General features: G+C 40.9%; 1 protein-coding gene across 1 annotated transcript in view; it reads right to left on the minus strand.

Annotated features, from left to right (window-relative positions):
• Nucleotides 1-15,587, minus strand: part of LOC128834282 (protein scribble homolog) — a 36,497-nt gene extending 20,910 nt beyond the window's left edge. Inside the window, exons 1-4 of the mRNA XM_054022890.1 lie at nt 15,507-15,587; nt 5,985-6,191; nt 2,960-3,211; nt 31-120 (exon numbers count right to left, since the gene is read on the minus strand). Coding sequence (XP_053878865.1) covers nt 31-120; nt 2,960-3,211; nt 5,985-6,191; nt 15,507-15,587 — 630 coding nt within the window. The remainder of the gene's footprint in view (nt 1-30; nt 121-2,959; nt 3,212-5,984; nt 6,192-15,506) is intronic.
• Nucleotides 15,588-16,044: the final 457 nt, after the last annotated feature.

Genomic DNA, 16,044 nt, shown 5'->3' on the forward strand with positions numbered 1-16,044 from the left:
CTTGGTAAATGTTGGAGTAATGAAATGCACCTCATCATTTTCTTTATATGGAGATGAGCCCTTTCCACCAGCAATGCTAATACCAAGACTCCCCATTTGACTGCACACAGTAATGGTTATCTGCAAGAGAATTATAGTTAATAACAAGTGGCCCGATGAATGAAACAGCACCCCATACATTACACAGGCAGCAATACTGTAGTTCCCATTCTGTAAACAATCTATCTAATTCAACACAAAGAAAAATGGTGTTTATGCTGCAGTAATATCCTCTTCACACATACTACCACATAGAAGTATAGCCTTTACCTTTCCCAGAAGCATGAAGAAACACAGTATTTCCAGATCTAGGTTTTAAAGAGACAATTTTGGAAGCTTACATTTTCTCATCATGGGCCTGATTTTGTCACCCTTATATACTGAGCAGTATATTAGTGGTTAGTCCCATTGCTTTTAAGAGGACTAATTATGGAGTCAGGTACTACTGAATGGATGAAATCCTAGCCCTATTGAAAGCTATGGCAAAACTCACACTGACTTCAATGAGGAGAGGATTTCATCCCATGTGAAATAGCTAGTGCTATTGTATTCTGATCATCAGGTATCCATTTCAGAGAACGGGGGGCGAGGGAGGGGGTGATAAAATTCTTTCTTTCACATAAATCAATGATTTATTGGCAACAACACTATTTCTATGCATGTGTCACAGTTAATTGTAAACCTCTTTTTTGGAAAAGTTTTTATACTCACTTCGGGTCGAAATTTCACACAAGTTCCCATCCCATATGCATTTTTTTTCTGGACCAGGTAATTACAGTTGATTAGCATTAAATTAGAATTAGACTGCTCTTTTTAGTGCTACTGTAATGTAATATTCACTTTATTTTTTTTTTAAATCAACATTTTTCAGACTACTAGCTCATTAAATGGTAAAGGCCTTTTGGTTTTAAAAAAAGCAAGAGAATTCAGAGTTAAAGCTACCACTGTATTCTTATTGCACGCTCACATGCCTAGAAATTTCAGTACATCTGGGCAACACCTTTGTACTATATTCTGCAACTCCAGTCCCTACCACACAGGCCCAATGGAATTAGTTTAGGTCACAGTGGCAACTTAAATTAACAATTACTTTTGCAAGTTCTATTTGACGATTTTAATAAATAATTTCATTGATATTGAAAAGCAGAAATAGCTTGCAAACATACCTAATATTCACTGCATTAGAATTAAGGAAAACCATTTAAACTTGAAATTGAGCTGGAAGATAAATCGGGTTTCATCAATCACCCTTGTGTGTAGCTGAGATGCTCTTACTTTTGCTACTTGAGCTCACGCCTCTAAAGCGATCAGAACATGGAATTGTTAAAATTTTACATTCAGGGCTTTTCAATACAGCTGGGATTTTAAACCACTCAGACAGTGTATTTAATTAAGATTACAGTTCTAACATGGTGTGTTGATTTGTAACTAATTATTTTTAAACGTGCAAGAAAATGCCTTATTATACTGATTAAAAAACCTACAACACTTAGATTATGCCCCATTTATCATGGAGTCCAACCACTATTTATGCTCAGCCTGAGTAGTCCCACTGAATTCAATAGGACCATTCATGAGAGTAAAGTTAGTCACATGCACCAAGGTTCACAAGACCATCATTTTCCACAATGCTTCATTGATCTTGTCAGGCTAGACTATAGCCTGGCCTGTGCATCCACGTAGGGGAGTAAAACTGTCCCTTACATTCCTGTGCAGCCTCCCCAGACCCCAGTGCCGTAAGCATGCACCGAGTAGCTGCTATTGGCCCTAACTTGACCTGGGACCGGGGGGAGGGCAGGTTGGATAAGGGGCAGGAGGTCCCAGGGGGCAGACAGGGGACAGGGAGTGGTTGGATGGGGCAAAGGTCCTGGGGGGGGGGTGGTCAGGAGACAGGGAGTGGGGGGGGTTGGATAGGCATTGGAGTCCCAGGGGGCCTGTCGGGGGGTGAGAGTGTGGATAGGGGTCGGGGCAGTCAGGGACCAGGGGGGTTGGATAGGGGATGGGGTCCCAGGAGGGGGCAGTCAGGGGACAAGGACTGGGGGGGTCCTAGGAGGAGGCGGTCAGGGGACTAGGATCAGGGGGGGTTGGATGATGGTAAAGGAGAGGTGGGGGGGCAGAAGGGTTTCTCAAAAATTAAGATGGGGGAATGATGCCGAAAAGTTTGGGAACCACTGTTCTAGAGCAAGCCCCTGAGGCATGCAGTACCTTTTCTGTGCTGCTCCAGGGGAGGTGCACCTAGGCCATGTCATGCCCAGGGCTATGGTCAAACCATGATCTAGTCTCTCCTTCCCCCCACTTCACACACACACAAGTTTTTTCCGTAAATCCAAGGCCCAGTTTTGCAATTCCCACTCATAACAGTAGTCCATGCTCATCTGAACATTCCCACCAACTGCAAAAGAGATATTCAAGTAGGCAAGGTCTGTACAAACAGATAAGGGTCTGTAAGGCTGTGTCTTTAATTGTGAGTCACTAAGGCCCAAATATCCACAAATAATCACTGGTTTTGGGTGCCCACTAGACACACCTTGGGATGGATCTCCATAGATGTGGTGCATCCACAACTCCCATGGAATTCACTTGGACTTGTGAGTGTTCAGCCCTTCTGAGAAATCATCCCAAAGTGTCTGAAGCTGGGCATTCAAAAATTTAGGTACCCAAAAACAGGGGCTTCTTTTCAAAAGTTTGGCTGCAAATAAATAAGAATATGGGCCAACCCCTGTTCCCACTAAAGCCAATGGGAACAGGAATGGATCCCGGAGAGCACTATATGATTATATTGTAAGTCAGATGAGGATACTTCTTGTCTTTATGTATCACACTTAAAAACCGTCTCCTTTAAATTCAAAGTTTCTCAGATAAACCAAGAGTCACAGAACTGGCCGGGAGTGAAAGGCTCTTCAGGGAGATGCTGCATTACCTTTAATGGTGGCTGTGTCACCTCTGCAGCTCTTGGAACTTGCTCTTTCGTTTCCTCTGGAAACCTGTTGCTCTCTGCTGGAAAGCTGCCTGCTGTGGAGGCCGGAGCCTGCGGCCTGTTGTTAGCTTCTGGAAAAGGCTTCACTTTCACTCCTGCCTTGTGCTTTTCCTGAAGAGCTGCTCTAGGGTTTCTTTGATCTTTAATGTTGTCATCAGTATCAAAAAGACTGCCAGAAAATTTGGATATCGGCTCCTGTTTGTTAGAGAAAGAGAGAAAAAGACAGAACAACAGAAATGTAAATGCCTAATTACTGTTTAGGAGTCTGGACATTATATTCAGTAAATTAGTGTTTTTCTCTATCACATGAGTGTAGATCGGGGTAACTCCACTGAAGACACTAGACCTAACTGTGCCCCCAAAATTCATGTGCAGAGGGGATCCTCCATGCAGCTGCTCTGTAGCACCACCTCTCAATTCTCAGTGCCCTGTGGAGCATGTGAGGCAGGTTTGGGATTCACAAGTAACGGTAGGGGACTAGGTAAGGGTGAAGGTGGACAGTGGGTGGCCTCTCCTTAGTAGGGTTGAGGCCTCCGCCTTCTCTGAATCCATGGAGATAAGGTAATGCAGCTTGGGACTGGATTACCTAATATGCAGAACCTCCTCTGCAGTGGGAATCCTCCATTAAGGGAGTCAGGGGCCGGCTGGAATCTCTGGTACAACAACTACATTGGAGCCATGCTGCCAGGAAGTGTGAATGGGGAAATGGAGGCACATACATGGTTCAGAGGCATAGGTCCTCCTTGCAGATGACCTTATGTCTCCTGTGGATCCCCAGAGATCCATGCAGTAACCCCAGGATCCATGAGAAGGTGGTGATCCAACCCATGCTTTTAGCTCAGGCTCCAAGAAGCAGAACGTATGTATAAACCATCCACATAAAACACCCCCAATAATTCATTCAGGCTGGGCAGTTCCTTCAGACAGCTCTGGTTTCAAAAAACACAGTAGGTTTTCCAGTCTTCACATATGCAATTTTGTTTTTCTTGATGCTATTTTTATTAGAGAGGAGTTAGCAAGCTGGCTAAACAAATCTCAGCCCCTCTCTTCTAAATTGGCTCTGCGGGTACAGGGTTTCCATATTTGTATATGACTGTGTTTTTCTTTCTAACTTGGCCGCTAAAGGTTTGGATCAAATCTTTTGACAACTTTATCCTTTACTCCTTTAGTTGGAAGTAGGGCTGTCAAACGATTAAAAGATAAAACAAGTGGAAGCTACAAGTTGAAGCATGAAGGGGCATATGAATGTTTAGCATATCTGGTACGTAAATACCTTGCAACACCAGCTACAGCAGTGCCATGAGAACGCCCGTTCTCACTTTCAGGTGACATTGTAAATAAGAAGCGGGCAGAATTATCTCCGTAAATGTAAATAAACTTGTTTGCCTTAGGGATTGGCTGAACAAGAAGTAGAACTGATGTTTTGTTTTATGTTGTTTTGTTTTTGAGCATCAAATTTGTAAATTGCACTTTCACGATAAAGAGATTGCATGACAGTACTTGTATGAGGTGAATTGAAAAATCCTATTTCTTTTTTATTTTTTTTACAGTGCACATATTTGTAGTAAAAAATTATATAAAGTGAGCACTATATACTTTGCATTCTGTGTTGTAATTGAAATCAACATATTTGAAAATGTAGAAAAACATCCAAAATACTTATAATAAATTTAAATTGGTATTCTATTATTAACTGTGTGTTTAAAACTGTGATTAATTGCAACTATTTTTTTAACCTAGACAATATGTTTTTCGTTAATCACTTGAGTTAACTGCATTTAATTGACAGCCCTAGTTGGAAATAAAATTATTTAACATACAAACGTGCATCAACAACTGGGCCAGGATTTCAGCCTCTCTTTCTAAAGTTGCAGTGTTTAATACAAAGCAAGACAATAGGCCTTATCCTGCCAACCTTCCTAGAGTAAAACTCCTGGTCCTTATCAGGCCATTGATTTTTAAGGCTAGATTGTGGCTTTGCGACAAACCCTATGCATGGGGTACTGAGTAGCTGCACCAGCTTGGGGCAGAACAGGTAACGGACTCTGGCTCTGAGGAACAATTTCCTCACTACTTTCTCCCCCGTGATCCAAGGGGTATAAATTTGCTGCTGGCTTGTACCACAAGCAAATTACAACCACCTCAGGCCAGCTCAGCTCTGCTGGTCAGTGATTTAAGGGGAGGAAGAACCAAGGCTCTGTCTACATGCTTCAGGAGTAGGAGTAGCTTGAGCACCATGTGGGACATAAGGGGAGCTCTTACATGAGTGAGTACACCAAGTCCCAACCTAGCTTTTAGACAGCACTGATCAAGGGTTTATATTCTGATCTCTGTAAGGACTGTACTGAAGCCAATGTTATCCAAATAACCTGCATTTACTCAATTCAAAACATTCAGACTTCTATAACTTCTACACACTCGCATTTGTATAGATATAACTAATTAACATGAGGCCCTTTGTCTCTGGAATTCACTCTCCATTCCCCTCCTTATTCCCCAATAGTCCGAATCCACTGATCATCAAGGTATGCTGAATAGCCCACTTCACTAGAGCTTGGGGAGGGATGTCGATATGGAAGGTTAGGGATTTCTAGGGAAACAGGGGATATTTCTATTTTCCATTGCTGGCCAGATTTATTTATTTATTAAGTGTGGGTTTGGGGCTCTGTCCCAAGTGGTTTTGTTTTAGACAACTGTTAAGTCTCCTAGAATCTGGGAGAGGCATCTGCTTAAATGTATTTCAATCAAAATAAATAAAGGACTGAAAGTGATTCCATCTCCTCCACCACAAAACACAAACAGGAACATTGAAACTATGGATTAGAACAGCGACCAGGTCAGTTCAGGAAACTATAGCTCCTTTCTAACCAGGAGGATCCAGATGTTCGGTGAATCCAAAATTGAATGGGTTGAATAGATTTTTAATCTACTAGATTGTGTCTTTGAGATTGTAAAGGAAGCTACTCACATCCTCATCAGGATCCTCCAATTCCTCTGCTTCTTGCTCAGGACTGATTCTCCCTTCCTTCCATTTTTCATTGCCTGAGCTGAATTTATACACATTGCCATCATGAAAACTTTCTCTTCCCTTTAATGAGGCCCAGCGAGAGCTCTGCGAGCTCCAGTTATGGCCGCTGTAGAGTTTAGGAGACTTGGGAAGCCACTTAACAGAGTCCTGGTGAAGAAGAATAAAACAAGACAAAAGGCAATGAATAGATTTTAAAAATGTGACTGTATAACAATCAATATCTACCTAGCAAGGAGATGGCCTGGCAAGTATGGTCGAGTGTTTCAACATCACATAATTCTTTGTTGGCTTACATGGAGGTGAGCACTGCACCTGGGAAAGTGCCTTTGGTCCAACAGAGACACTTCAGGTTTGCCTAAACTGCAAGGTATGATTTGCATTAGCTTTAATCTAGCTAACACACTACTTTTAATCTCACTACACTAAAAGATGAAGCCCATCTACATGCTGTTTTTATCTGTGCTAGCTCGGTTAGAGCTAGCGTGAACACACATACCTGAGCTACAACTCATACTTTCAATTGCAGCATAGACATACCCCTAAGGAGTAAACAGGCTTTAATGGTGGCATTGATCTGGTCTGTTGAAATCAGCCCGAATTGAATCGAGCCCACATTCAGCATCTTAAAGGAGGAGCTCACTGCTCACATACTCAGGGCTTGTCTACATTACCCGCTGGATCGATGGGCAGCAATCAATCCAGCAGGAGTCGATTTATCGTGTCTAATCTAGATGCGATAAATCAACCGCTGAGCGCTCTCCCATCGACTCCGGTACTCCACCAGGGCGAGAGATGCAGGCGGATTCGACGGAAGAGCGTCAGCTGTCGACTTACCGCAGTGAAGACACCATTGTAAGTAGATCTAAGTATATCGACTTCAGCTACGTTATTCACATAGCTGAAGTTGTGTAACTTAGATCGATCCCCTCCGGCTAGTGTAGACCAGGCCGCAGATAAACACAATTTGCAATATTGTCTGTGATAGCACTATGTAGTGGCTTCTATACTGCTCTGTTAAAACAAATGGTATAATAGAGCAGCTGGAGCTTCACCCACTGTTTCTCCCCATCTCTTGACTTAGAATCCCAGTGATAGTTACGTGTTCGCTTTCACTGCCCTGGGAATAAAGTGTTTTATTTTAAAAGCATTGCCAACAAAAGATAAGACATTACATTAGTATTTTTTTTTTAAAAAAAGATCAGATATCTAAAGCACTATGAAAAAGCCAAGGAGCAAAAGGAAAGGGGGAACTTTGAGAGCCACATAGCATGCTATTATAATTTACTTTGTGGTAATTTAGTCCAATTTTCACAACATCTGGGCCTCTCATTAAAGCTATACAAAAATAGTCATCCATGCAAATGTACACATTTCAGACAGCTTTGCAGTTACGCTATGTGTAGACCCTAGAAAAGCTGCATGTAAAGATGAGTGGTAGTGGTCACACATCATCAAATGTACATATGTTCTCTTTGAACAAACTCCTTAAAGTTACAGTATTGACCCTGGAAATGAGACAGCAGCTTGGGAGGTTAGTGTTTGGAAAGCATCAGTTCTTTTACATTGCACTTCTACAACAGCTTCCATCTGAGGATCTCAAAAGCATTTTAAAGGCTAAAAACATTTCTATAATTGGTAGGTATTATTCCCATTTTACAGATGGAGAAACTGAGGCACACAGGTTAGACGCCTCACATAGAATCATAGAAATGTAGGCCTGGAAAGGACCTTGATAGGTTATCTAGACCAGTCTCCTGCACTGAGACAGAACGAAGTATTATCTAGACCATCCCTGACAGGTGTATGTCTAACCTGTTCTCAAAAATCTCCAATGACAGAGATTCCACAGCCTCCCTAGGTAAGTTGTTCCAGAACTTAACTACCCTAACAATTAGGAAGTTTTTTTCTAATGGCTAACCTAAATCTCCTATTACTTTTTGTCCTATCCTCAGTGGTCAAGGAGAACAATTTATCACTGTCCTCTTTATAACAACCGTCTACATACTTGAAGACTTATGTCCCCCTCCCCTCTCCCACCTTCCCACCCCTGTCTTCTCTTCTCCAGACTGAAAAAAAAAAAACACAATTTTTTTCAATTTTTCCTCATAGGTCATGTTTTCTATACCTTTAATCATTTTTGTTGCTCTCCTTTGGACCTTCTCCAATTTGTCCACATCTTTCCCAAAGAGTGGTGCCCAGAACTGGAATTCTAATCATATCTTCCAAAGTGCTTGCAACCCCTCCCAGCTTGGTATTGTCCACACACTTTATAAGTGTACTCTCTATGCCATTATCTAAATCATTTATGAAGATACTCAATAAAACTGAACCCAGGACAGATAAATGCAGAATCCCACTTGACATGGCCTTCAAGCTTGACTGTGAACCATTGATAACTGCTCTCTGAGTACGGTTTTTCAACCAGTTGTGTATCCACCATACACTAGGTTCCTCTAGGCTATATTTCCCTAATTTGCTTATGAGAAGATCATGAGAGACAGTATCAAAAGCCTTACTAAAGTCGAGATATAGCACATCTATTTCTTCCCCCATCCACAAAGCTTGTTAACCTGTCAAAAAAGGATATTAGGTTGGTTTGATGTGATTTATTCTTGACAAATCCATGTTGACTGTTACTTATCTTGTTATCTACAAACTGCTTGTTTGATTATTTGCGCCATTATCTTTCTGGGTACTGAAATTAAGCTGACTGGTCTGTAATTCCCTGGGTTGTCCTTATTCCCTTTATAGATAGGTAATATATTTGCACTTTTCCAGGCCTCTGGGATCTCTCCCATCCTCCACAAGTTCTGAAAGTATCCTCATGTGAATTTTGTCAGGTCCTGCCAACTTGAAGACGCACACACATACATACACGCCAATGAGGCAAAGAGATGGAGGACAGTTCTAGACAAGGGAAACTTCAGGAAAGGCTACATCAAGAACATTCCATCAACACATGATTGCACTCACGCTGTTTAACCGGATGTTGGTTTAACAAATGGTTTTCTTCATATTGCTTTTTTGTTTTTTAATGCAGCATCATTAGTACATGAGGCTTTGCACATACACAAATTACTGGTGTCAGCACAACAGATATTACAATCTGTATTATACATAATAAAGCAACTGATGACGACAATAAAAGGCCTAGGGAGGGAACATCGGAAGACAAGGATTACCATGCTGGAAGATCATGCAATATGTTTGTAGTCCTCTTGGGATTTTGTCTGCTTGTTGTTTCTTATTATAGTAGAAGAGACTACAACAGTAGTTCAGTGCAAGGTGTATGACAAGATTACAGAACTCTTTCACAGACTTTTCTAATAGCTCATACTACAATAAAAATTAAACATACATTTTCCATTACTATACTCCAGAATGGTCACTTTGCCGCTAAAAGAAATTAGCTGTTAAAGAGTACACTCAAAATAATTTTATGTTTAGAAACTTCCACACCCCGACCCTTTACTAGTAAAACAGCGAGGATTTCTGGATATTCTAAGAAAAGAACATAAGAACGGCCATACTGGGTCAGACCAAAGGTCCATCTAGCCCAGTATCCTGTCTACCGACAGTGGCCAATGCCAGGTGCCCAAGAGGGAGTGAACCTAACAGGTAATGATCAAGTGTTCTCTCTCCTGCCATCCATCTCCACCCTCTGACAAACAGAGGCTAGGGACACCATTCCTTACCCATCCTGGCTAATAGCCATTAATGGACTTAAACACCATGAATTTATCCAGTTCTCTTTTAAACTCTGTTATAGTCCTAGCCTTCACAACTTCCTTAGGCAAGGAGTTCCACAAGTTGACTGTGCGCTGTGTGAAGAAGAACTTCCTTTTATTTGTTTTAAACCTGCTGCCCATTAATTTCATTTGGTGGCCACTAGTTCTTGTATTATGGGAATAAGTAAATAACTTTTCCTTATCTACTTTCTCCACATCACTCATGATTTTATATACCTCTATCATATTCCCCCTTAGTCTCCTCTTTTCCAAGCTGAAAAATCCTAGCCTCTTTAATCTCTCCTCATATGGGACCCATTCCAAACCCCTAATCATTTTAGTTGCCCCTCTCTGAACCTTTTCTAGTGCCAGTATATCTTTTTTGAGATGAGGAGACCACATCTGTATGCAGTATTCAAGATGTGGGCGTACCATTGATTTATATAAGGGCAATAATATATTCTCCGTCTTATTCTCTATCCCCTTTTTAATGATTCCTAACATCCTGTTTGCTTTTTTGACTGCTTCTGCACACTGTGTGGACGTCTTCAGAGAACTATCCACGATGACTCCAAGATCTTTTTCCTGATTTGTTGTAGCTAAATTAGCCCCCAATCATATTGTATGTATAGTTGGGGTTATTTTTTCCAATGTGTATTCCTTTACATTTATCCACATTAAATTTGCCATTTTGTTGCCCAATCACTTAGTTTTGTGAGATCTTTTTGAAGTTCTTCACAGTCTGTTTTGGTCTTAACTATTTAGAGCAGTTTAGTATCATCTGCAAACTTTGCCTTCTCACTTTTTACCCCTTTCTCCAGATCATTTATGAATAAGTTGAATAGGATTGGTCCTAGGACTGACCCTCAGGGAACACCACTAGTTACCCTCTCTCCATTCTGAGAATTTATCATTTATTCCTACCCTTTGTTCCCTGACTTTTAACCAGTTCTCAATCCATGAAAGCACCTTCCCTTTTATCCCATGACAACTTAATTTACATAAGAGCCTTTGGTGGGGGACCTTGTCAAAGGCTTTCTGGAAATCTAAGTACACTATGTCCACTGGATCCCCCTTGTCCACATGTTTTTTGACCCTTCAAAGAACTCTAATAGATTAGTAAGACACTATTTCCCTTTACAGAAACCATATTGACTTTTGCCCAACAACTTATGTTTTTCTATGTGTCTGACAATTTTATTCTTTACTATTGTTTCAACTAATTTGCCCGGTACCGACGTTAGACTTACCGGCCTGTAATTGCCGGGATCACCTCTAGAGCCCTAAATCATGTAAGGTCAGAGTATTCTGCTTTGCAGAGCTGTAGAGCCAGTTCACCAATGAATGGAGTTTGAAAGAGCCACAATCATGTTTGCATTAGTGGCTCCCATTCCTGACAGCTTGGTAGGTAGGAGAAAGGATTCTCTGTTGCATTTGTTCATCACTCTCCTTGGATGCCAGACAGCATGGGGAATGCTCCTGTGATCACCACTCTGCTCATTCTTTTTGAGATTAGGTAGGAAGATCAGAACTCTGATTAGACAAATGGATTACATGACAGAGCCACCATGAAGTTCTAGAGCTGCAGATAGGGTACCACTAGTAGAGGAGGTTATAGAGAAATTATTTTTAAAAACATTAGAGATGGGACTCAGCCACAGTTTAATTACAGATTTGAACTTCCCCAACATTTAGGGTGCTAGGACATAGGGATTGGACCTCTGTCTGCTTTTGCATCTGAGACCATTAGAAAGCAAGCGGACAGTGTTGATAGTAAAAATAAACACAGGTGTAGTGTCTCTGACCCCATTTAAAAGCTGAATGACAGCTCCTTAAACACACACAATGTTGCAAACACTTTTCCAGTAGAACCAGAAAAAGTCCACTTTCCCAAATGAGTGCAAGTTGAAAGATGTAGATAGAGAATATTATGACTGAATGTGGATAGGTCTCAGTCAGTCACAAAAAGAAAGCTTCATTTCATAGTATCCCTCACTGCTGGTGGTGCTGCTTATACACATATGGAGAGTGAGTAGGTTGTCCTCGATACAGTTTAAATTTCAATCTTTAACTTGGAAGGGAAGATAAGCCTGGAGGATGCAACTGCAGGGTAGTCTGCATTCCCTATTGGTATTTTCTTCTTTGATAGAATAAGTTTCATAGCATTCGTTTTTGAGGTTGGACTTTATGCTCAGGCCTTAAATAGGTGATAAATAAGGGAATTGGGGGTAAGAGCACATTAACAATCCAGGATCTTTTTCACATCCATAAGCTTTTTCATCACCGGGGATCTTCTGCATGTGCAAAATATGCATAAATAATTTAATTCCACCTTAAGCATCTATTATCTATCTACTCACATTTAGGATCGATAAGGTAGAGATACACAAGTAATTCCAGACAAGAAGAGCTCACCATTCTATTAGGAATGTGCAATGTTCCTTCACTATATATAACCAGAATGCTTTGCAAAGAGCACATCTACCAAGCCACAAAGAAAAACATAGCCAATGAAATTTGTGCCGGTCTGCTGATGTGAAGGCAAACGTAATTCTTAATCGCTTTTTAAAAATCACTCCTCTTCCATAAAAGTTTTCAATGCAAAAAATAATAATAAAAAAAATGCAGAGATGTAGGTCATGAACCTGACTACAGTAGGAATGGAGGGTTCTGCATGGAGAACAGGGAGTGTTCAGCATCTTGCAGGCTCAAAACCCAAAGACTGCAAGCTCCTGGGAGCACAGAACCAGGTCTTTCTCCACATATTGTACAAAGCCAAGCACACAACCAGAGTACACAGTGCTGTCAGTTCTTAGTTATACTAATGACACTTCATCAAGAAAAGATGAGTGGTACACGTCTCTTAATGGTATTGTATCATAACTGAATATTCGTCAGCGCTTGAATCTTTCAGCAGCCCCCATTTATTGAACGAATATAGAATATATGTCTCTCTCTGAGACAGAGCCACCTGCTGGTACAATACTAGCACTAATACAGCAGTTTTCTCCAGCCAAGCATTTTTACAAATAACTAACTTTATGACACGCAGGTAAGTATTCACATCCCTATTTTACAAATGGAAGAAACTGAGGCACACCAAGGTTAAATGGCAAACCTAATGTGCCTAATGTCAAATATGGATTTAAGTGCTTAACTTTAGACAATAATCTTTGAAATTTTTTGAAATAATCCAAGAGTAGGATTGGATTCCCTGGTTCCTAATTTTGTATTCAGAAATTTTTAAAGATTTTTTTTTTAAATAGCAAAGATATTTTGCTTATGGAATACAGTTCCGTTCAGGAAATTTAAAATAAATTATTGAAACAAACATTTTTCTCATATCCATCAGTTTATTTCATTATGATGCACATAAATACAGTTTCCGTTGCATGCCCTTCATCAGCATGTGCACACCACATTGACTTACAAAACTGCTTTTCTACTTAATGAACAAGAAGCAGGTTAGGTGATCCTCCTTGCCCCTGCAGAGGCTTTTAATGTCTGCCTCCTACCCTGTGCTGTCTTCATATGCAATCCCTAAGGATAAGATGTCACTGGGGTCACAGAAGTCACAGATTCCGTGACTTCAAGAGATTTCCATGACATTTTTTGCCTCAGCTGCTGCGGGCGGTGGGGGGGCCCCAGAGCGCCGAGCTGCTGTGGGCATCGGGGGTGGGACCTGGAACTCCCAGCTACCAGCCCCGGAGCTCCGAGTCACTGTGGGTAGCGGGTGCTGTCCTCCCCCATGGATTTCATCCCTCCCCACTCAGGCTTCAGTCATCCCCCATCAGCTCCCCACCCCATTTTTAGTAAAAGTCACAGACAGGTCATTGGCTTTTATGAATTTTTATTTATTGCCCATGACCTGTCCTTGACTTTTACTAAAATAACTGTCAAAATCTTAACCTTAGCAATCCATATGGAACAGTATTTTTGTCACACCCTTGTGTGTTAAGGGGACAAGCTATCCTCACAAGGCACAAATAAAATGCAGATATTTAAAAAAAATCTCTCTAATAAATCCTCTATAGGAATGAGTTTTCCACAAGCATATATGGCACTTGCAAACCTTTTTGCTATAAATCATCTGTGCAAACCAACAACAAAATCCCAATCGATTATTCAAAAGAGATGAATGGCTGATCGACTCATTTACATTTTAAAAGAGAAAATCTTCATAGCAGTAGGCTGATTACACTGTATTTTGACTTGCAGGAATGTTAACATGGCAGAATTTTCAGATGTGTAGTACATGCGGAATGAAGCACATTTTGTTATCCATAACCTAGCTCATAAAACCCAAATTTCACATTCCAACCTGCTTGTTTCCTTTTTAAAAAAAAGTGTATTTATATTTTAAAATATTTAAAAATTGTGAAAATATGGTATTGGTTTTAATTTTACAAGGTGTTTTCCTAGAGTAGACTCCCTTGCCATTTTATATATACAGTGCATGTAGCATTCTACTAACCAAAAAGGATTGTACATTTATATACTGTAGCTCTTTTAAAGCAAGAAAAATTTCAAAATGCTTTACAATCAAACAGATATTTTTAAAAAGTGTACAAATCACTTAATCTGAACAGCCCACACACCAACATTACTAAATCCACCAATATTCTCAGGAACAGCTATTTCCGACAGATACTGAAGTTTCTGGGAGGTGGGCAGAATGTAATCACTCAAAATGGAATTTTGGTTAGGCTCACAGGGTTAATGCTCCTACAGTTACAACCCCCCTTCTCCCCTCCAAAATGGCCACAGGATCACTAATCACCACAGATGATCAGGACTTCCAGGTTGGCATCTCATCCAGAAGATGGCAAACACCAACAGTGTATTGCTCCCTACTCCATGGCTCAGCTCCCAGCATCAGAACAACCTTCAGTTCTGATCAAGGTGACAGCCACACCAATTCTACCAGTACCTTAGAGCTTATTGACTCCATTTTTGCACCTATTTAAGTAAACGAATAGATGAACTGAAAATCTCCTATTGTGGATGCAGTTATACAGCATAAAGGTGGTGTTTATCCTAAAGATATCTGTATATCAGCTTGAATTTTTCATTCAAAAATTCAGCAATTGCCCCGCATACAGAGAATCTGTGAGCAGCAAGAGGTGAAGTTGGTTGAATAAATAATTAGTTTAAAATGATTCACTCAACTCTGGTAAGCATTAATACCCCCCTTTTTGAGATGGAAGAATGGAGGCACAGAAGTTCAATGCTTTGCCCTTAGGGACAAAACAAGTTAATGGTAGAAATGGGAACAGAACAGGAGAGTGCAGATTCCTAGTCTTCTGCTTTACTAGTAGAGAACACTTCCCATGACTGTTCAATACTGTGGTGAGGAGCCTAATAAAGGACAGATCCAAATAACAGCTGTTGTATTCTCATGTTGTAGGAAAGAGTAGCCTTAACTGAACATGTACATCCACAGTATTCCACTTACAGAACATGGCATCAAAAGCTTACACATGTTGCCTGACCTTTTTTAAGGTTAATAATGTTTGACTTAATGGCCAATTGATCTGACTGTGATAAGGTTCTTCCTCCAGAATTAGGCTACACAGAACCCACACTGGTGGAGTTCAATGTTTTGGGATGGATGACAAAGAGACTTACACAGAGGGCAAAGTAAAACCTTAGATATCTTTATTAAAATAATGGATAAAGCTAGAGGTGCAGTTCTCATCCCTGGCTTTCTAATAGCCGTTCTTGATCCACTTACGCTGGTCCCCAATGCTGCCAGTTTATCCACTATTTCTCGGTACACATGGTCATTTTTGGTATGCTTACTGACGTTGAACATCTTGCTTGCCTCATACCAGAGATTTATCAGAACCTGACTGTGGTCCCATGCCCAGGTAGCAGCGTGCTTGGCAAAGGACTTCTTGTTTGTGGCGATAGCTAATGCAGGAGATGGTTCATTCTGTTTGTAGCTCAGTGGTCAGAATAAAATGAAAGGGTTAAGCACCAAGCAGGTGTACTTGAATCACTGAGGTTGCTTCTGTTTCCTAGGAGTTGATTGGCTATTCTTGGGAAAGGAAAGGAACAGTGGCCCATGGGATAACAATGGTGGCCTCTCAAGACATGAGTTTGGGGAGACTGACCCAAACTGCATTCATACTGCAAAACGAATGAGAGTCCAGTAGAACCTGGCTTGGACTCATCCCCAGGTCCTAGGACCTGGGTTATGCCAACTTATTGGCCTGAGTCAGACAGATGTGTGTGTAGACGGAAGGGGGTTTGGCATGAGCCTGAATCTT

This window comes from Malaclemys terrapin, chromosome 3, assembly GCF_027887155.1.
Source record: "Malaclemys terrapin pileata isolate rMalTer1 chromosome 3, rMalTer1.hap1, whole genome shotgun sequence".
NCBI lineage: Eukaryota > Metazoa > Chordata > Testudines > Emydidae > Malaclemys > Malaclemys terrapin.